The following is a 22,285-nucleotide window of genomic DNA, read 5'->3' on the forward strand; positions in this document are numbered from 1 at the left end:
TTTACCACGACTTGAAGTCGTCCACGTCGTGCACCTGAAGCCGTCTACGCTCGATAGGACTGTGGATCTTATGTGCTCCATATGACTCGTTAACTTGCCGTTCTCTTTATTTGCTCTGTTTTGTTTTGTGGTGCATTGGGGCGATGCACTTTTTAAAGGGGTGAGTAGTGCCGCGCGCGCAGCTGGCTAAGTAGGCAGTGCGGCCGTGGCGTAACGGTTATTGTGCTTGCTCCTCCCACGCGAAGAACCAGGGTTCGATTCCTGGGAGCGACGCGTCTTTTATTTATTCTTGCAATTTAGTGTTCTGGTGGATTCGAGAATCCTGTTGCTTGTTCGAGGTCCGAATGTTTTACACGCCACACTTTCTACGCCGATTGTTCCAGAAGCCCACGCGTGTACATAAGGGTCTCCGCGTGCCGAGCCGCAGTCAGTCTTGCCCCAGCGTCCGATTCTGCTGTTACGCTGACCTCGATGCCCGCGACGCTCTGTTGTTACTTTCTGTTCCCTTTTTGTTTTGGGCACAAGTTCGCCTCGTTAAACCTTTCAGTTTCCTGAGTTATCCCCTCCCCCCCTAAAACCTTAAATGATGTAAGCATCTTTTTTTTTTGCTGACATTATTATTCGGACCAATCTGCAGGCCTAGGCAGCTTGTTAAGAAAAATAACACCGCCGTCCTTTTCTGCGACCAAACCCGCTCGGAAAGGACGGAAAAACAAAAATGCCAAACATTAGTAAACAAACCATGGGTCACAGTTGAAAGAGAAAAGTCGCGACGGGTTTGGACAAAACACGGACAAAGTTTAAATTTGCTTACTCTCTTTCGTGCAAACTAAAAAAAACTATCGCCGTTTTTTGCGCTGATGTGTGAGAAATTGTTCAGGAAAAGCACCCCTCAAGGGAATTTTTTCACCCATACTGGCAATGCACGCACTCGTACGTACAGATGGTTTACGCCGGCGAGGGTGCGCACTGTGTAGGCGCGTATGTGTGCGTGTTGGTGGGCGAAAAGAAACGTTGCGCCTCTAGTCCTCCGGAAGAGCATTCGCTGCACACACACCGAAAAGTACAAAACCTACACTCAGTCATATAGGCTTCAGCATCTGTTTCTTCCCCACTGTGGTTTCTCTCCCAACCCGCCCCGAAAACACTTCCAAAGAACATGTTGCTAAAAAAAAAAAAAAACGAGTAATGGCTGGCTTTGCCCGCTTTGGACCGCCTTGTAGACCTGAATGCAAGGCCCGTACCCGGCCCAGGCCCTTCATGAATGTAGCCGTGAAGCCCGAACCCGGCCCGTGGCCCGCGGTCTGGCCCGTACCAGCGCAGATCTTTACCTGCGAAACTGTCGGCTCGCCCCCTTTGTTATGACTGGACAGACATGGCCACCTCGCGGCGATGTGACAGAGCTAGCGCAATTACACTTCGGGATCTCGGAGGTTATGGTAAATACTGGCAAACACTGGTAAACACTGGCCGGCGGCGCCCAAGAGATACTAAGATGGTACACCACCGGTCACGAAACCCATTCTCGCGGCGTATTAGAAGGTCGCTTAACGGGCAACCCTGAGACACCGTGACAGCATTTGATTACATGATTGCCTGTTTTCTGATTGGTTTCCTCTCAGTTTTAAGATGTAACGAACCATTGTTTTATATATGCAATCTCTACCTGCATGTCAAGTAGGTGCTTTGATGTTTTCGAGTTGGCGACTTATTAACTTGATACGTTCTTTTTTAGTAGAATGTAAATAATAAGATTCTAGCTTGAGGTGATGGCGTTCTCTAAGGTCCTTCAAGCACGCCAACCAGGGAAATGAGAGATGGGTACGTTCAGTTTATGGGGGTCCAGCAATAACCAGGTGACGCCTCCAATCTTGCCTTGACAGCACCGTTTACCGGCACGTTTTTGCTCTCTTGGGGTGCTAAACAATCCACCGCCCCACGATGCCACCAGTCCTAGATCACACCTTCGTTTGTTGATTGCCACCTAGGGCCACCGCTTGACATTTGTTTGCACTAGTGGAACGTTTGCTAAGATTGCTCCGACGTGGCGCAGCTTGTGCTTTGAGACCAGACATGCGCGCGTTACTAAAATAAAGTAACTGAATAGCGTTACCCGTTACTCACTCAAAAAGTAACGAAGTCTGTTACTCCTTCCTGTCAGTCAAAAGGAACGCGTTACCTGAGCCTGACGGTAACGCGTCATTTTCTCGTTGCCCTGAATATGTCCTTTTTGTAAAGCAGTAGCCGCTTTCAATATTTATCGTCGTTAGTGATTCCTCGCTTTTTAACGCGGTCATTAGGGGATAACTGGGACTATACTGGCATACCTTGAGCACATCTATCTATGGTCCATTCGGTGTTTTCCCGTCGTGTAAGTTAAAGGCGCGAGCTGAGGCGAGAACTAGGCTGGGCGCTTGTGTCGTGCATGGTCCCATTCAGAAGTAACTAAATGCCGTTACTCGTTACTTCATCGAAAAGTAACAAAAATACGTTACTCGTTCTTTCTGTGGAAAAGCAACTAAATCGTTACTTCGTTATAAAAAAAAAAGTAACCAGGTATAAGTAACGCGTTAAACCACACACTTGCAACTGCTTGCATCCGTGTGCATTATATCTTAGAATGTCTTACGATGAGTGACCACACTGGCACCATCTATCGGGGGGCCGGGAACACTTGGCGTTTTCGTATACTGTATTTATTATTTTTTCCAGCATCATGCTTTGTTTTACTTGAAAATCCCTTTGGCAATGTTATAAACGACAATTCCTCATAGATAGTGAACGTAATCTAATACCGCCAATGCCGCGAAACTTTACAGTGGAATGCAGTTCCAGTGTCACCTCACAGATGGCGCCACAGTGGAAATGTGTTCTCGCATCGAAAGAAGTCGCAAGAAGTCAGTCCTAAAAGCGAACGTAAGTGAGTGAACGGGCCTTTACTTGTAACGCGTTACGTAGTACAAGTCTACCTGGAACCTTAGTATGCCGTAGGCCCGTTTAAGGACAAACCGAAAATCGTTCTCAATTTAGTTTCTTCAACGGACTTTGCATCGATCCGCTCTTTTGGGCAACGAAGTGTTGGCCACAGAGCGGAAGTAACAAGGTCGTAGTGCCGCATGTTTTGCGTCAGCTAAATGAGGTCAACGCGGGGTAGAAGCTTGACGCGAGTGCTGTGTAAACGTAACTCACGTCTTGACTGTTTGAACACGAGTTTCAGCCGGACGCTTACGCGCAGCAGTCGTGTTCAATCCGTGACCCGCGCTGGCCTTCGGTGGGTGACGCAGACAGTTCATGTACTTACGGCCTTGATATCTTGGAGGTGGTGGTTTGGGTCGAAATCGAACGCTAGTACAACAATCCATTAACAATTAAAAAAAAATGAAAGGCGTTTACGATTCCCTGTAGTGCCTAATTAGAGCGCAGCTCTTGAGGACGAGCAGGGGAGGGTACGGAGGGAAGGGTATGCCCATCCTCCCCCTCCGTACCCTCCCCTCCTCTTCTCCTGCTCCATTCCAATTTAGGTGGAAATTTTCATAAAATTTCCCTCTAAATATAACGGAACAAATTCCCCGCTAATTCTAGCGGCGGAAATTTTCCACTAAATTTAGAGGGGAATTTCTCCGCTAAATTTAGGTGGTGTGTGACGTCATTATGGGAAACCTCCCATAATGCAACGCGCGGTTACTTCGACGGCGACGCCGCTCAAGCCGGAAACGGGCGCCCAAGAGCTGCGCTCTAAAAAGAACAAGCTGGGAAACAGAGATAGAGCAGAAATTTTAGATTGATACCACTAGTCTTGTAATGTTACTCGACAGAAGTAATAATTTAGAACTACAACTACTCTCGGTTAAAACGTAGTGAATCGGATTACTCGATAACTCGAGGAGAAAAGTATTTTCGGCAGTTTACTTTTCCCATTACTCGAGATTTTCTGAACGACAGTTTTTTCTGCCGCGGTTTGAAAACGGTGGATCTCATGACTGCATTCGAAACCCCGAATTCTAAACTTCTTATTTTCGCGATCTTCTAAATTGGTAAACCATATCCTGCTCTCGGAGACTTGGTTCGAGAGTTCCTTGTCATAAAACGTTTTACAAACAAAAGGGTGCCATTAGAAAAGGGAGGGGAAAAAGCAACGGTTACAAGTAATTTTTGTAATTATAAAAGTAATCAAATCACCCTCGTGATTACTTTCTGATAAATGTAATCAAATGATTACAATATTACCCCAAAAAGTAGTTGTTTTCAAGTAATTTGATTACTTGTATTGGGTACCGTACAAGTATGATTGTTATCTCACCTTCAATGTCATGAAACGAGCAACGTTTGATGTAATCAAAAGGAATTCCAAGTTGTTCCTCAAAAACTACGTGACAAAATAAATCATGCGCTTATATTCCGCCCAAACGTCCAAACAAACGGTTAAACATTTGGAACGTGTTTTTTTTTCTCACAATGTGCTTCGTCATGCGCGTTGATTGCAGTCGTTGCTTGTAGCCGTGGCTCCGAGGCAAAGCACCGGCCGAAGGACCCCCAGGGGGCGGGTTCGAATCCCGGTCGAGGTGTCCGCAATCTGACGTAGGCTTATTGCGGTGAAGACGTCGTGCAACCGAGCTTTCGGTTGCACGTCAAACGATCCACAGGTGGTCGAAATTAATTCCCAGTCCTTCGCTGGGGCGTGCCAGATGCCCGTCGTCGTTGTCGTGCCAAACCGTCGTTGGTTCGGCACGTAAAAAACCCTCAAAATATGACTGACTTTGTCGTTGCTTTCAGGTGCACACGAAGAAATTTAGTTCCTGCTTTCTTGTTGTATGCTGGTATCGGCTGGTATAGGCTGGTAGCGTCTGGAGGAACTTTTGCCTGTCGGAGAGATCTGTCTCACTTCACTGTGACATTCACATAAAATAGGACCTGCCCTTTATTTGTGCTAACAGCAGAAGCAACGATTATAATCGTGGCTTCTGCCACGATTATTTCGTTCTCAACTGCGTATAGTTGAACTATATTAATTAGGCCTGATAGTGTGCGATTCGTTGCGGCCCAATACAAAAACAAAATAATGATGTTTTTTTTTTTTTGTAAAAATAAGACGAATTGTTTATATTAGAAGCGCCGATATTTTTTTTCATCTTAGTACAAAGTACACACACCCTGCGATTAATTGTGGAACACGATATCCGACGAAAATCCCGCACGAATTATCTGACACACCGTCTTCCTTTTTTGACAAAATTCGCAACATTTTCGCGTAGTTGCTGCTCAATTTCGTCAACGACACGTCGATTCTCCAACGAAGATGATCCGAATTAGTCAACAGTTGAAAGAGCGATTACGAAATTCGAGGAAACAGGTTTCAATTCTGAACAGTAAATCACCGGTCCGTCAGCGTACCTGGCGGTATCTCGACAACATCGCCTGAGTGAATGAAGGTGTTGCCGACAGTCATTTAACTTTCCAATTTAGTTTTTTTTTTCTCGTTTTATAAACATTTTTATTGTGTGTGATTCATATCAGTCACTGACAACTTAAAAAAACGCAGAGCATTGCCTATTATATCAATGCTTCTTGCTTCGTGAATCGTTTTTCAGGGTATTTAATCGTTTAATGCCTAAAAGTGCAAACTTAGTGCAACGATATGGACAGAGTAAAAAGTCTGACAAATAACAACGCTGACTTACTACTGAATTTTGTTGGTGTTGACATTGAGCATAAACTAAGGTAGAAAAAAATCCGGATAAAAAGTAAATAAAATCAAATTTATTCGATTTAAATCAGAATAATTTAAGTTACATCCCCGTAGCTAAAGAAATACTGATTTATTTACCACTAGATGTATTTTAAGCGGACTTTGAAACATGGATGATTCATTGAACAATTCGTCCCGTCACTCCATGATAACAATGCCGAAGAAAGAATTACTGGAACTATAAAGTGCTGTTTAATTACCAAATTTTTATGAATGTAATCTCGGCCATACTGTGTGTGTGTAAAACGTTTAATGAGAAAAAAAATAGCAAAAGAGAAGTGGTTGCACTCGCGTGTCTGCTTTCACGGGACTTTCCCCTTAGAAAGCCTTTGTTCTTAATGTTCTGACGTAGGTCGCCCGAGTTCGTATAATTGAGCAGGATCTGTAAGATTCAGACTTGTCTTTCAGCGTCACCAGCAGGTCTGATCCTCTCCTCGTAGGAGCTAGGAGTGTCTTGGCCCAGCTGGGCCCAATCATCGCTCCTGTGTGTGGCGAGAGCCTCATATTCCCGAATCAGGTGGTAAAGTTTTGGGGGTGTGCCGTCTTCTTTGCATACTTGACATCTTTGGTCGTGGGGTTCGTAATCAGGGGTTATTATTATAATAATAATAATAATATCAGGAGAGCCGTGACACCGCGGAAACGCGACAGCCCGTACCATGGAGGCCTGCGGTGCCAACTCTAGTGATGATGATTATGAGATGATATGTTCAAAGGGAGGACGACGAAGAATTACTGGAACTATTTAACTTTTCTTGAGACCATCAGGAAAACGCTCTTGATGGTCTTAAATCTTCGAGTCATGTGTGGTGTTCTTGCGCCCCCCGTACGAATTCGTCGTACTATCACCATTTATTTGCGTTTGAAGCGGTTCGGTGGAATGGGGTTTGGTTCGGAATTCCAGGATCTCTTTAGTCGGTGCTTCCATTCTTTTTTGTGCATCCGCATACGAAAACAAAAAGAGATTAATATTTTTTAGATAAATAAAAAATAAAAAAAACTTTATTTTATTATTATTTTGCGTTCTCACTCAACTGCAGAAGGACATTGATTTCCAAGGTTTTGTTCCTTTTGCGTTCTGACTTCGTTGCAATATAGGAGGTTGCATAGCTTGCGAACGAAGGGGATCGAACAAATCAAGCTAATCGCTTCGATTTGCTCAGAAGAGCGCTTCCTTCTGCTCGTTCGTATTCAGCCTAACACAAATATTTTGTGCTCAATAATTATTTGATAAAAAAAGAAGAAACGAATGCACTTAGGAAGCGTCATACAATAGACAAATGGTGAATAAAAATATTCTCGGGATTTTTGTTTTGCGGGAATTTTTCAAAAGAAATTGTCATAGTAAAACTGGTCTGATTTAACTTGAATCACGATTTAAATCGTAATGATTTTTATTTTGCATCCCGGTGTAAGTACCAAATTTGTAACAACCAAGACAAGTCAGGAAAATAAGACATACAGAAGATGGAGATCACGTGCTCTGTCACGTTCCGCTGTTTGTACCTTTATAAACGAACCAACTAGTCGAATCGATTTATACTCGTTTTCATCTCAAAAACCGTAAAAGAAAGTCCGGCTCTACGCGGAGCGTTACTAACTTCCTCTTTTATGCAGAGAATTAAGATATATGTAGGTGTATTTTGAATTAGATCCATGTTAACCTACCAAGACGTACACGTTTCTATCGCGAAAAACATCACTTTTTCCTCGGACAACCGAATCTTGTAGGAACTACTTCGCGTGGCATATGAAAACATGCATGCATTATTCGGAAAATGCTGCATTCTGATTGGCTTAACGGCGATAATGAGGTGCTCGTTATTGGCCACGCCCACCCTTTTTTAAAGCTATCAGCGATTATAAAGCAATAAAAAAGATACGAGCCTTCTTGAATAAATTACGTTTCTTGTTGCAAAATCAAATATCGCGCTCTTCCTAGGACGTATACCTTTTGGATAATTCAACGTTATCATTGGCGGGTTTTGATCGAGGGGTTCGTGGGCGCCCTTGAAAACCATAGATCGCATATATGAAGTATGCACGAAGTAGTCGCAAATTTTGCCTTCGGATTGACCAGTCACGACTTATGCGCGAAACGTCACGACTCCTAGAAGCTGCTGGGTCCAGCTGAAGTCGGTGAAGTCGCGCAGAGCACTCGTGATACATCTTGTTCTTATTATTATTTGCTTTCTCTACGTGTTGTCTTGTTGCCTGCACGCGCTGCAGCTGATTGAGACCTCGACACGATCGTAAACTCCTCCTCTTACGCAAATTCGACTGAGCGTGTCAGTCTTGACTTGTCCGGTTTGAAGTTGGTTTCGCGAGATTGGAAGAAATTTTATTTTCGTCTTTATTTTTGGTGCCGGAGCCAAGAGGGATTCGTGGCCATGGTTTATGTTGGAGGCCTCAGCTCGCTGGCTTTCGTCGTCATTTTACTTTCAGGTTTGATTGTTGCTCGCTTCTTACTTTTTGTATCTTACTTTATCAGTAATTGTGCGCTTGAGACTTCCAAACGCTCACCGTTTTTTAGCACCGAAGGTGAAAACCTTGCCTTCCCAGGTTATTAGGAGTAACTGGCATCGGCTTAGGCCTAATCGATATCGTTAGGAGTTAGAATTCGCCCTATTTATTTTTACTATTCATATATTTACTTATATACGATGAGTGTTATGCTTTTCTTGGCCCCCGACTTTGCGGAAGTGTGTGATGACGTCTTGGGTTTGTGTGTCATGACCTTATAAAGACGCTAACACTTTGTCGTTCATTGTTCAACATGGCGGAGAGACAGCTTGATTTACCTGTCGCCTAACACCTTAGTCGTGATTTCTAATTGGTCGGCGTCTTCAAAAGACTACCCGCTGACTCTCCGATTGTTTGGCTCTAACCATGTAGTGTACAGTGACGTGGCATCGGCGGGTGATGTCGTTGGGACTGCTGGCCGTGCAGTCGTCCGTTTTTGATGTCCCTCAAATTGAGCCGATATTAATGACCTACCCGTTTTTTATTTTGATGCTTACGTGAGCAATGTTGGGTAATTGTTCTGAAGTATTAGGCCGTATAAGAAAAGTACACTAATAACTATGTAAAAATAAGGATGATATTAAGGAAGTGGATATTCTGCCGCCAGCCGGCACAATAATCCGGGAAAAAAATGCCGGCAATTACTATTGGGTATCGTAAAAACGAATTGTGAAAGCAACTATTTCAAGCTGTGGAGTAGCTCAGTGATAAGGTTTCTGTCTCATATACAGTGGGACCCTAGTTTAATCCGCAATGTAAATATTTTTTCTCGAACAATTGTTTTGTTGAGGCATTTGGCATTTGTTGAGACATTTACGACATTTATTTTTTACGATTAACACTGAAAAAAAAGAAAAAGAACGAATGTTGTCGACGAAACTTCGGTATTTGTCTCCGTTTCCGGGGACGAATGAAGAACAGCGGGCCTTGGGCCGCCGATGGGCCGCCGCGAAGCGGCGTGTACGGGTGGGCCAATTAGGTTCATATTTTTTTTCTAATGAGCAGCCGCATACTGTCGCCGCGAAGCAGCGTGAACGAAGGCCCGGGGGGGGGGGGGGGAGGCCTGTGTATCATCAAATATCACCAGTGATACTTGGTGATACACGCGCCGTCCGAAACTGCCGGCATTTTTCCCCCCGGTCTATTGTACCGGCTACCGGCAAAATAGTCCCACCCTAATATTAATAGCTAAGAAAATAATTCCACCCCTACTTACGTTTTCTTGGTCCTCGTTTTATATTTTCTTTACAGTGATTTTGGACTGTCTCGCGTACGAACCACCAGCGAGCGGATATGCCTCGGGTTTGTTGAGGAATACCTTGAATTCACTCTTCATTTCAATGTTCAAAATCGTTGTGGTTATTGGGGTCTGTAATTGGAGCTTAAAGGGGCGATGCAACAATTTTTGTACTTTGCGCAAATACCACTTAGAATAGATCCCTGACATTAATGACCTATGAAACACGCGTTCGTTTTTCACCCCACGCAACATAAGTCCCAGAAAAAAATTAAAAGAAAAACGAGCAGCGTTCACCCCCTCAACTCGCAGTCAGAACAAGCGGCCACGTGATCTGGAGTTGATTATATGCCGCCAATGTAGATCATAGCCAGGCGCTGGGGTTGGCAAAGCACAGGGCACGCGCTGAGTTCCAGATATTGTTATGGCTCGGCTATTGTCGTCGTTACAGCGATTGGACACGGGCCACTACCCGAATGCTTCTCGAGCTAGTAATTATCACGAGCCCAAATCGAGTGCCCACGCAATGCTCGGGTCCAATCTATGAACAGCTTTCAAATATCGTCATATGGGTGTACTGCGATCCCCACGTTACGTCATGAAATTTTACAAAGGAGAGATTGAATGAAAATGATCGCTTTTGTCCTTGAAATTACACCACAACAAAGGAGTTTCTTGGCCAGCGGAGTTGCGTGCGAGTATCCTTGACTCCCACTAGTGCCAGTTAGCTCGTGTATAGTGAAAAACATTCCAACTGAATATCGTTGCACAGCTCCTTTAACATTGCTTTATGTCATTACCGTAAGATAGCCTTGTGTAAAATATAGCTTTTATGAATCGCCAAAAGAAAAGTGCCACAGATATGACTAACCACTCGATGTTTGTTGCTATTTGGTTACGGACGTATCGTGTGTATATTATTGGTCTAGAGAGGGAGGGAGAGAGAGAGAGAGAGAGAGAGAGAGAGAGAGAGAGAGAGAGAGAGAGCAAGAGAGAAAATGTTCTTTTATTGAAAATAACGTTCCTTACGTCCAGGACGTTCCTTGAGAAGAGTTTAGGGAATCGGCGGGGTAGATGACAGATCCAATCCCTCAGCTTCGATTATCCGATTAACGTTTGTAACCAGCTCTTCGAAGAATTGGTCCACACATTTGGATGTGGACTAATTCTTGAAACAAGCAGAGAGAACGCTGAAAACTTTGTCCGAAGCTCGCTCTGCTAAAGTTGAAGGAGGTGTCGCCTCCTCTCCAGCGTTCGCTCTGCTAAAGTGCAAAGAGGTGGGAACTTCCCCTAAACCCTCAACGTGTCACCGACCATAGATAGCACATTGGCACACTGGCACCGTCTATTAGGTGACCTTGGAACTCTTCCTAACCGCGTGTAAGCAGACTGAAGGCTTTGCAGTATTTGAGAGATCAGATGCACGCGCTATCTACGAGAAATGATGTTTCATAACACTATCAGAATTAATACACGCATATCGGAAGTGCTCCAGTGCTAACCGATAGATGGCGCCAGCGTATTGGACCAGAGCCCTTAAAAAGGGCTCTCTGGTTTCGTGCAGTCGATCGCAGTAAAACGCGAAAGCGCGAATCACCTTTTTGCTACCACGTTCACGCTATTGACACGGGAACAACATTAAAACACTGCATCATCACAGTGATTCGGTTCCAGATGTCGCTGCTTCGTCGCACGGGAGGCCAAGGCGTTTTACGAGCACGCTCACGGAGCTAAGCGCTGCGGCTAAGATGGGTATGAACCTCATATTCCGCCTATGTATCGTAGTATATAGTACTTAAGGGTCAGAGAACCACGTGATTGAAGTAATTATGTAGCGTGCTTGTTTAGAGAGAGGAAAGTTAGTGGCCCCAGTGAACTTCTGGTGTTTACGCTGCAGATGAGAAGCCTCTATAACAAATGCAGTAGGGCTGCTTGCCTGTGGTCATTCGCGTGTGTCATTCAGTAGTGACACACGACCGAGCGTCAGGACGACGCTTTACCAGACCGAAACAGACAGGGAGGGGGGTTGAGCCTAGGATTTCGCGGGTTGGGCGGTGCGAGATTTAGCTCCGAGTGCTCCGAGGTGCGGTCCGTTTATAAACGGACCGCACCTCGAAGTAGCCCAGGGCGCAGCTATAGCTGCGCCCTGGGCTACTGATTCCTTATTTGATCAGCCGTGGGAGTATTTCAAAATGAGCAAATCAAATAGTCGCCCACCGAGATCACCTTGTTGTGAACGTCCTCTGGCGCCTGGTAAAACAAAAAAGGCCCAATAAAAGCGGGATTAAATGTATGATAAAATGAAAGACCCACGGCGAAAAAGTAAATGACGGACCGCGGTCTCAAGTGGGTCCTATACACAGGAAACTCCTAAAAATTATATTGAAAAATGCATCATAGTAATTGACAGTTTAAGAAACGCAGAGCGTAGTGAGTATTTCCCTTATGGCCTCAAAGCCAATGAGAATACGATGACCTCCGATGAAAACGCAGAAGCACGAATCACAACGCGACAAGTGAGAACCCTGCCCTGCGTTCCTTAAAATGCCAGTGACTATAGATAAATCCCTTATGGCCTCACAGCCAATGAGAATACGATGACCTCCGATAAAAACGCAGAAGCACGAATCACAAAGCGACAAGTGAGAACCCTGCCCTGCGTTTCTTAAAATGCCAGTGACTATAGATAAATCTTTTATGGCTTCACAGCCAATGAGAATACGATGACCTCCGATAAAAACGCAGAAGCACGAATCACAAAGCGACAAGTGAGAACCCTGCCTTGCGTTTCTTAAAATGCCAGTGACTATAGATAAATCCCTTATGGCCTCACAGCCAATGAGAATACGATGACCTCCGATAAAACGCAGAAGCACGAATCACAAAGCGACAAGTGAGAACCCAACCCTGCGTTTCTTAAAATGCCAGTGACTATAGATAAAGAAATGATTCCTCCGGAATGGTGTTATTGGCCGCGGTCGGCTTTAGGGCGCTAGTTTCAAGCGATAATTAGCGAGTGCGAATGCCATAAAATTCGCTAATTAACTTTTTTTTTTTTAACAGTTGTCTCGACCGGCACACTTCAGCCGAGATTTATAGTTCGTCTTCAGAATAGGTCATGACAGGCTTAGATTTCAGAAGAGAATACCTCGCGCTATTCAGTGGCGGGTCCGAGCTGTCGGCGGCTCGCGACGCCGAAACTAAGATACTTGCAACAGCAAAGAAGGCCCCTTCCCCGAAGGGACGTCAGTGGCCGTTGAGAGATCGCATTGTGAGTCATCATGACCCGATCTGGTGGCAGTGCCGCGCTGGGTCACGTGGTTGCAGCAAGATGCACCTCACACTCGGACCTGCATCTCTTTGTGCGCGGGGTTTTCAGCTCGCTTTTTTCTTTCCCTCTTATTTTCGGTATCGCTGCTTCCACTAAGCCCGCCACTCCACTGTTAATACCTCATACAAAAGACAATCTGCAGGCGCTGTCTGAGGCATGTTTCTTGCATTTAAGACGGACCTGTTAAACTAAATGGATGGATGCTAATGGCTATACCTTCTGTAATGGGCGGTTGCTTGCGCCACCTAGCCTAAGTTATACAAACAAATATATGCAGACATGTTCGAAGCATGTATGAGGCAAACATGTTTAGAAAATTCCGGAGGCGTGTCTGCATATAATTATGTCATGGTGTCTTCAGCCAACACCTTGTCTTTTGTATGATGTATAGGAGCCGCGTGAGTGGCACTTTAATAGATTATTTTCGAAGAATAGTGACATCTATAGCAGCGGCTGTGCAAATGGTCCGATGTATACTTTGGGACTCGAGGACAACGTCAGTGTTCATGATGCGTGGGCTTGGATCCAGTCACGTTCCTTCCCCTGGAAGTGATTTTTGTAAAACATAGTAACCGCCTGTGTTGCCTGATGGAGTGTTGCAAGCGTTTCTTTGACGATGAAGATCGCGCAGTCGAATGGACTTTTCTAAAGACGAGCAACAGTATAGGGCCCACTTCGTCGACTGGCTCCAGCTCTCTGGTCTGAACGCGAGGGCTAAGCAAATATTTATAAGATGTTAGCTAGCAACTTCTGTGTCATTGGTTCTTTCCTTTCGAACACTTGCTTTGACGTCTACCGTTGTCCATGAAACAAGCCCTAAAAACTATTACTTTATTTCAACTGCCATCTTAGACATTATTTTACGCTATCTAAGAAAAAAAATAGATTGGAATGCGATAATCAACATTTGTCAGCCTACGAACTCGCGGTATCGCCTGATAAGAATGATGCCTCTAGCCATTTGATTAGGAAGTTGAATATGTTTATGTTGTACTTTTAGCATAATATGACATGGGGTCCACAGTGGCGTTCATTCGACTGATCTCTGTGTTCCCCGGAAGCCACCAAAATAGTAGTTGCATTGATGGATCCGAAAAGTTCATAATAGAATGTGTGGAAACTCGCACGACGTCGTGTCTTGCACTTATGTTTTGCAAAATATTGTCACTTTTCGGACGTTTGCTTATCAGAAACAAACGTACCCACTTTATAGCTATTAAAGGTTGGTAACCGCACACTTTATTTTGCGGAATATACTCTTCCGATGACACCTCAGTATTAATTTACTGGGAGGAAATCTAACTGTGCTGGTAATACAGTTGATAATTATTCGCGACGTTTAAGTTGAATTAAGCTTACTTTTCCTCTGCATTACTGTTACCATTACATGATTCTTGCCCTAAGGTTTTGATCACGTCCTGGATTTCTTATACTGTCAGTGACGTTAGACCAGGCAGCAAATACAGCACAAGTGAATATACAACTATTTCCGCGAACTTCCATGCTGTATATTGATTTAAACGTCGAGGGACGTATTTAGTTAAATACAGACTATTTTCTTTCAAGTTTAAGTCACGCACAGCTTTGTTTTACACATCACAAAAACCAGAAAGCGCAAAGAACAATGTCAACTGGTAGAGCAAGACAGGACAAGCGCACGTGTCCTTCGCGCTTTTTGATTTTCGCGATTTGTAACCGACTATAATCCAGCAGTTAATTTTGTTTCGTTTTTCAGCTAAAGATGCTCTCCACAAGGCTTGGGAACATGTGTCTTGGCTGAAAGATTGGATAAGTAAGTTTAAGTTCCTCTTTTGGTGTCAAAGTTTTCGGAAAGAATGATGTTGGCAGAACGATCTCAACCAGATTTAGTTACTTCTCGCTGACCATTTTGTTATTCAATTTAAGAGCGCGAGAATAGGTACGGCCTGCAACAGTATGAAAGACCCATTCGACAAGGCAGTTTTAGGCAGCTGTGCGGAATTACTGTGGCCTGACCAACATTGCTTGAGGCGAAAAATGAATGAACCTTTGTTCTATTATTTCTCTAAAAATAAAGTGCCTCTGGCCTAGGTGTGCTTAGCAGCGCCGCCGCACAAACTGCCTCATCGATTGGGTCTTTCACATTGATTGGGACTGTACGCTTTGATATCCTTAACAATATTATTACTCATCAAGACACCAAGCGTTTACGTTGAAGTAACTTCTTCTATTCATCCATGCCAACATAAAATTGAGTGTATAGGTGTTACAATACTGTCTGAAGTCTGTCTGATGTGGACAATAGCTACTTCTTTACTCGCTGGGGAGGTGTAACTTCTGATCGTAACAATCACATACTTTCATTGTTACAGGAAAAGAAGAGAAGGCCACCCCAGTTGTATTGCGGTAGGCCTTGAGAAGCGAATAAACTGCTACGATCTTATCCCGCTGTTCTGATTGGTGGTTTACTTATAATAGGGAGACAAATGCCACATCGGCACATCAGACAATCGACTTTGCAAACTGCAGGCCTCTCTGTATTTTTTGTTTATTTGAAATTCTGCCAATCCTTTTGGGTTATTGCAGGAGGAGGTGCAATAAAATACACAAAGATACGTACACAAACTTTACACATTTGATAATCATAAATACAATGCTGCTGAGAGTGACAATAGAAAGATGGAGCTAATCATGAGTAAACCAATCTATCAACCTTTCCTCAAATGTTCCAACAGAAGAGACGCCGGAACGAACACTTGAAGGCAGCCTATTCCATTCTTCAATGGTCTTCAGAAAGAAGGAGTATTTATAGATGTCAATGGTGGGTATACAAGGATCAACTGAAAAATCATTGTTTAAGCGTCGGGGCGTCTACCAGGAGGTCTTATGTATTTTTGCGTGTCTATGTTAAAATGGTTAAAAGATATAGCCATCTTTTTATATAGCGAAATATATATAGCGATATAGCCATACACAGAAACGTGTATCATGGGGTCTGTCCCAGTGGAACGGTATCATTTTGTGTAAATATCGACCTAAAACAGCGAAAATTTCTCCCATCGTCGCAGCCATACCCTAATGTAAAATCTTGTATGCATAAGAAATTCGTCGGTCCAATGAACGCGCACGATCAAAGAAGATCGTACAAGAAGATATAAGAACCATACAAGTATATTAAAGTTAGAAGAAACTGATAAAAACGTTTTCTATAACGTTTTGAATAATCTTATATTGTTCTTACATCTTCTTATACGGTTCTCATATCCTCTTATAGGATCTTATTTGATAACGTGCGTTTATTGGACCAATACATTTTTTACACATATAGGATTTCTTACGAGGGTAGTCACTGACAGCGTAAGAAACGAGGGATGTGGTCTAATATTTTCACGCCCCTCTACTTCGTTATAGGTTCTTGGGCGTTCTTATAAGCCGATGCCTGCGGACCGGCTATACCCTCTGAAATGGGTGGTAGTTTGCGCCACCTAGCCCAAGTCTAAAAAGACAAACCTATGATTCCTCACGCTCTTCTAAGCTAATTTTCTCCCCCTTAACTATCACCAGGCAGTGTGGTATATCGCCAGGATGTGACGTTATTTGTTGCCAGACACGTCCCCATTTTGTGCTTTCTCCTCCTTTCCATCGCTACACACTGCCGGAAACGCACGATAGAAGAAACCGTGCCGGAAGGCTGCGGACAATATATGACGCAAAAAAGCGCAACTGCCAATATAACAAACCTTTTTTTTTTAAAGCACGGCGTTAGAAGTTATTGCGTCTATCAGCCGAGGCTGCCATGCTTTTGGGCATCCAGTGTGAGCATGTATTCGTCAGGAGTGCTCTATCAGCATCATGCGTGGACTTGGTTGTGCGATTTATAGCTACAGGATCTTCTAAAGCTTACAAAAAGAGCACTGAAATATTGGATCTGTGCATAGGTCTTATGTAAAAGACGTAATTAAAAAAAAATAAAGCTACGTTTGTTTTGTATAAATAATTTTAAGGTATAGGTCCCATATTTGTTAGGCATAATTAAAAAGAAAAACAAAATTGACTACACTTGTTACCAGGAAAGCTCGACCGGACTCCAAGGTTTGTTTCAACTAGCGTTCTTTGGAAGTACACGCTGAACCTCTGACTTATTGCCGCGTCGTGTTGTTATTTTAGAAATTAAAACCAATTCCGATATGTATATGATAGTAAACTTGGAAATTTATAATATGTATATGGGAGGAATTTGCATTATAAAATTAAGGTGAGGCAGCTGAAAAAAAAGTGAAGTGCTTCAGTCTGTTTCCGCGTTAACATTGCAGACCTGATCCAATTAAAAATAAGTGAACATGCTAAGAACCAATAGTAAGTTTGCTTAGAAAAGCCAAAATTGAAAAAAAAAAGAAGAGAAAATCCTGGTGAAACTAGCCAAGCGAGCGGGCCCGATAATCAGAGGATGTTATTTAATTAAGTTGGGCTCGATTACACACAACGTACTCTGTGTTTGGGAGAAAGATGAATAGTGTTTATCTCACCACAAAAATATGAATTACGGATAGCCGAACACTTTGTTTCCGACCAAATGTACCGCTAGAGTTCTGATTTAGATTCTAAAAATTTCAGAGCGAAGTCTTACCTATACTAGTTTAAAAGTTATCAGCGATTTTCAGAAATTTGAAATGAGCAAACGGGGCGCGGTGCCGATTGCGTTCACCTACAATTGCTATGTATTTGCGGGCTCCGTCGGTCACCATTTCCCCATAAAAAATTTCCGAACATGTAAACTTTTGAGTTAGGTAAAAATAAGTTTTGAAACATTGGCACGTGGTCCCAACCTCTGGTACTACATTTGCACAGAGGTTGAGGGTTTGATCACCGCGACATACTCAATAAGTTTGCGCCATTAGAGGATAAAAGCACCGAAGAACGAGTACCAAAGCAAGGAGCGGAAACATTATAAGCCACACCTTGAGATTCTTGTGATGTCAGCGACTATAATGAATAATTTTCTAAAAAAGAAATGGCAGATGCATGACGTGCGGAGTGGTTTATTTCCGAGTTCTGATTAGCACATTATTTGCTTTCTTTTCCTCGTGTGACGCCCGTCCCCGGCAGAGTCTGAAAACACCTGCTACTCCTCAAGTACGCTCGCTCGTGTTCCAGAAACACTTGCTTCTCCCAGCTTTGGCGTTCAGCGTAATTTCGCCTCCCCCCTCCGCAAGCTGCTGCTACCGCTGCTAAAGTCAGGAGGTATGGCCATGGTTTTTTTCTTTGGGCCGTATTTGTTAGGTAATTACAATTATACGACTTTTCCCGTGAGCAATCAAGTTCATCCTTCGTTTCGCGGGGCTTTATGCGCATGTTCTTAGTCGAGGAGGTCCTTTGCCTCCATATTTCATTCGTCGTGATGGGTTTTACGAAGCAGACGATTGGTGCGTGTGTTTCTGCAGGAACTGGAAGCAGACGATGGCTGGATCTGGTCGTCGGCTTGTGGTGTTTTTGATGTTGCCAGCCCTCATCTGCGGTTACGCTAAGTCTGGTGGATTTAGAGGTAAGCATTTTGTTTGTCATGTTTTATATGACGTTATTAAACACAATACAAATATTTAGAATACACTAAAACCTGAAGTGTAAAAGCATACATTTTAAGTATATGTCGAGTGTACCGTGTAGTACTTTTTATATCCGGAGTGTAATTTTGAAATGTATTTGTATAGTTCAGTGATTTCGAGATTCGCCATGCGTGAATCTGTAGCCGATACGGTCTGGCTCGGAACAAAATTTAGCATACTATTAGGAAACTCAAAATATACTTAAGCACACTTTCTAAAGTATACTAAGTATAATGGTTTGTTTCATCAACGTGCACTATTAGTTACTCCCCTATATATATCTTTGTTAAGGAGTGAGTAAAACTAACTTTATTGCTAGTTTTTCGAGTTTTAAGTGGCCAGTATGCTACACAAGTTACAACGCAATCTTTCATCATAGCATTCACAGTTCTCGCACATATATATTTAGTGTTTTTCTCCTGAATAATTAGTTTCTGGCACGAACTTTACTACCATTACGCACCCTAAAAAATGTAAAGACCTTTTTAAATTTACTACTATATTACTTAATATTACTTAAGTGACTGTTGCTCTACCGTTCAACAAGCCGTTCAGCCTACAAATATTAAAATCAACTGTCATAACCTTTTGTCTGGTATTAGAGTAGATATCAAACAAAATCGCTAAAGCTACAAAGAAGTTAAAACCAAAAACATTTTCTACTGGAGCTGACTCCATTCGATGTTTTATTAATAAGGGTTGTGGTGAATTGTGTTTGCCTATTTTAAAGCCCATCTTTAACCTCTCTCTTATTTCCGGTGTTTTCCCATCGCTTTGGAACGCGATGATGGTACCGACTTTCAAAGGTGGTGACGCTTCTGTTACTAATAACTTTCGTCCCAACCCTTTATTGTCTGGATTTTTCAAGGTATTTGCACACGTTATGCATAACCGAATACATTTTTACTTCCACCAAAAAATTGAAGCTTGCCAGCATGGTTTCCTGACCGGACGGTCAGTTTGAACTAATTTGTGCATAGATAGAATTAGGAGAACATCTTGGTTAAACATCTTGGTATGCTAAAGCAAAAGGAGACAAGGGACACAAAACAGACGTCAAACACGGACAGCGTTCACTTTTTGAGCTACTGTTCCCCGGTTGTCGTGAAGAGAGGTCAAATCGATTGTATATGTCAAAAGCGTTTGATAAAGTAGACCATGAGTTATTACTACTTAAAATAGTTTTATAGGGTTGTTGTGCAGATTTGTGCAAATTGTTTCAGTTACCTATATGTCGTCCCAACCGTGTTCGAATAGATAATAGTCGCTTAAGAACTTTTTTTTTTCTCTCCACAATTCCGGCGTTTCCCAAGGGTCTATTCTTGGCCCCCTTTTGTTTCTTATCTTTGTAAATTATTTGGAGTCATATGTTGAAAATGCCTAGTTATTGTTTGCAAGTGACATTATACCTTTTTATGAATGGTCATACTCTTGTGGACTGCGAAACTTTACAGAATGTTGTGTCGCGCATAGTTCGGTGGTGTAAAGTGAATAGCTTGTCTCTGAACCCTCTCAAAACAAATGTCTTGTCCCTGCGCAGACGTCGTAATGTATTACATAGCGTGTATTGAAGGGAACTTCAATCAAACGCATCTCTATTGTAAGATACATTGGCGTGATCATAGATAATGAACTGACGTTTACTTCGCATGTGTCCTCTATTGTTGGCAGTGCGACAAAGGTGTTGAGACCGATATCCCGCTTGCGAAGCAATATAAAACCCTGCCTGTATTATTTGTTTATTTTTTTTCGAGTTAAGTAAAGAATTGAATTCAATTTTGTAGCTTGGAATTCCTTATCAGATATGCAGTCAGCAAAAATGTAAAGGCTTCAAAAACGCTTAATACGCATTGTTTACGACCGCTATCTTCAGCGCAGCTTTTATTTTGATTACAACCTTCTTCTTGATAAGTTCTTGCTGAGGCTATTGTCTGACAAAAGAATAGAACGCGACTCGAGGTTTTTTTTTTGCACAAGATTGTAAATTGCATTATACATAATGATTCCCTTTTATCAAATGTCATTATCCATGCACCCCCCCCTCCCCCCCCCCCCCCCCCCGCTTGACTACGAATCACTCTACTTTTTATGTCAGTGCCATCTGCAGATCCTCACCCTTGTCACGCATGCAATCACTGTTCAATCGCTTTGACAACCCGGGTCTTAAGATATTCAGAGATTTTTCTGTTTACCGCAAGCGATTGCCAGGGATAGCTACTTATTAGTGGTGTGTGTTTCGGTTGTTAATTTGGCGTTTATTCGTTCTTTGGGCATCGAAACGAAGACCTTCAGGTTGTTTTTGGACACACGAAAATAAAGATGATCATTATCATTATTATAACTGTAATTTTACAGATGACGACATTGTACCAGACGGTAAGACCTTTCACTTAGTTTGTTTACACCAAATATGTAACGCCAAGTCTACTTATGGTATAATTGGTGAGCACTTAATCTGGGGCGCATTTATTTTGATTACGAGTGCTTTCTAATGTTTCCATTGGTGTATAGCTTAAAACTTTAGTACAATTTTAGAGGTCGAGATTAAAAAATGGTCTCCTCATGCTTACTTGCTTGTACGGCGAGAAATCATTCCACTTACCTTTATTTGAGCGTTGACTAGACTATGCGTAAATCCTTTGTTTTTCTGCTACAATTTCAAAACAGTTGTAGAATTTTTTATATATAAGTATTTTATTTTTAATTATACATTATTTTGCGTTAATTAAGATTGTTTGTGCCACAGCCCTTATCGTAGATGTACGAAAAAAATTAATTAATGCACATTCTTTTTCAGATTTTGATGATTTGTCAGACGGTAAGGTTATTTTTGAGATGACGTTTATTGCTTGCTTGCTCTCTGCTGTCCGTATACCATTTTTTAATTACTTTGAGCAGCAAAGACAATACAGGTACTCGCGGGTCATGGTAGCCGATCGTCACCATTTGGTAAGCTGCGGAACTTGAAACCTTCCCCTTTTTTGAGCGAGTTTAATTACTAACTCAAAATATAAGCTGTGAAATATATATGCTCTTATGTTTTGATATTTACCAGATAATGCTCATAAATCGCCAGAAATGAATGCATTAAGCTCTTGGTGTAAATAAATTAAAGCGTCTTAGGAACTGTGCGATTTTTATATCAGGAAAGATCAGGAGTTACAATTTTTTTATTTATTCCGCTGAAGTTTCGTATTCGCATGAAATATTTTCTTTCACTGTGTTTTATTTGTGAGCTGTCGCGATATAAATTGTTCTATGTGACACAATGTAATGAAAACAATTTTTACTATATTTTATTAAACTTCTTGTACAGAGGAGTGAGAAATTTTTCAAAATTGATTGTACAGAGTTCGTCTTTCATCCCAGTCTCTAGGGGAAGGGCTTATCTGGACAAGTTTCAACGAATTTTAATAGACCAAGAGGTTCCCAGGAAAGTCGAGGCACAGATTATGAAAGGTAACCGGTTCAATCTGATTTTTAAGTTGCCTATATGTTTCACATTCACCAGCTAATAACTTGTTTTGTTAAGTGCAGCGGAAGCATGGAAGGGTATTTCAAGCATGGCAAAGCTTCGCAGGCTTCACATAGTAAGAATGAGTAAGCATTTCTAATGTTGATCTTGCTTTTTTTTAAGCTAAAACATTCAGACATGAACAGCACACGCTCAAGTCGAAATTAGAATTGAAGCCATTTGTGTTACGTCGAGGCTGATTGAAAAATAAAATAGTCAATAAGCAAAATGAAAGTCTACTAGAGCTGCAAATATCGTGAAAAGAAACGTGGGGCTTGATCTCCTGAATGTTCGAAGCAAGACACAATACAAGTACTCGTGTCAGAAATACCGCGGATACATGGATGTAGAC

The 22,285-nt window shown here is 42.4% G+C and overlaps 1 protein-coding gene across 1 annotated transcript; it reads left to right on the plus strand.

Annotated features, from left to right (window-relative positions):
• Nucleotides 1-18,261: 18,261 nt before the first annotated feature.
• On the plus strand, nucleotides 18,262-22,010 carry LOC121046279. The gene is made up of 6 exons (XM_042287024.1): nucleotides 18,262-18,358; nucleotides 20,775-20,795; nucleotides 21,217-21,237; nucleotides 21,318-21,368; nucleotides 21,789-21,878; nucleotides 21,952-22,010. The coding sequence occupies exons 1-6, from the start codon at nucleotides 18,274-18,276 to the stop codon at nucleotides 22,008-22,010; spliced, it is 327 nt and encodes a 108-aa protein (XP_042142958.1). The 5' UTR covers nucleotides 18,262-18,273.
• The last annotated feature ends 275 nt before the right edge of the window (nucleotides 22,011-22,285 follow it).

Source organism: Ixodes scapularis, unplaced genomic scaffold (assembly GCF_016920785.2).
Source record: "Ixodes scapularis isolate PalLabHiFi unplaced genomic scaffold, ASM1692078v2 PGA_scaffold8__174_contigs__length_109621045, whole genome shotgun sequence".
In the NCBI taxonomy this organism is placed as follows: domain Eukaryota; kingdom Metazoa; phylum Arthropoda; class Arachnida; order Ixodida; family Ixodidae; genus Ixodes; species Ixodes scapularis.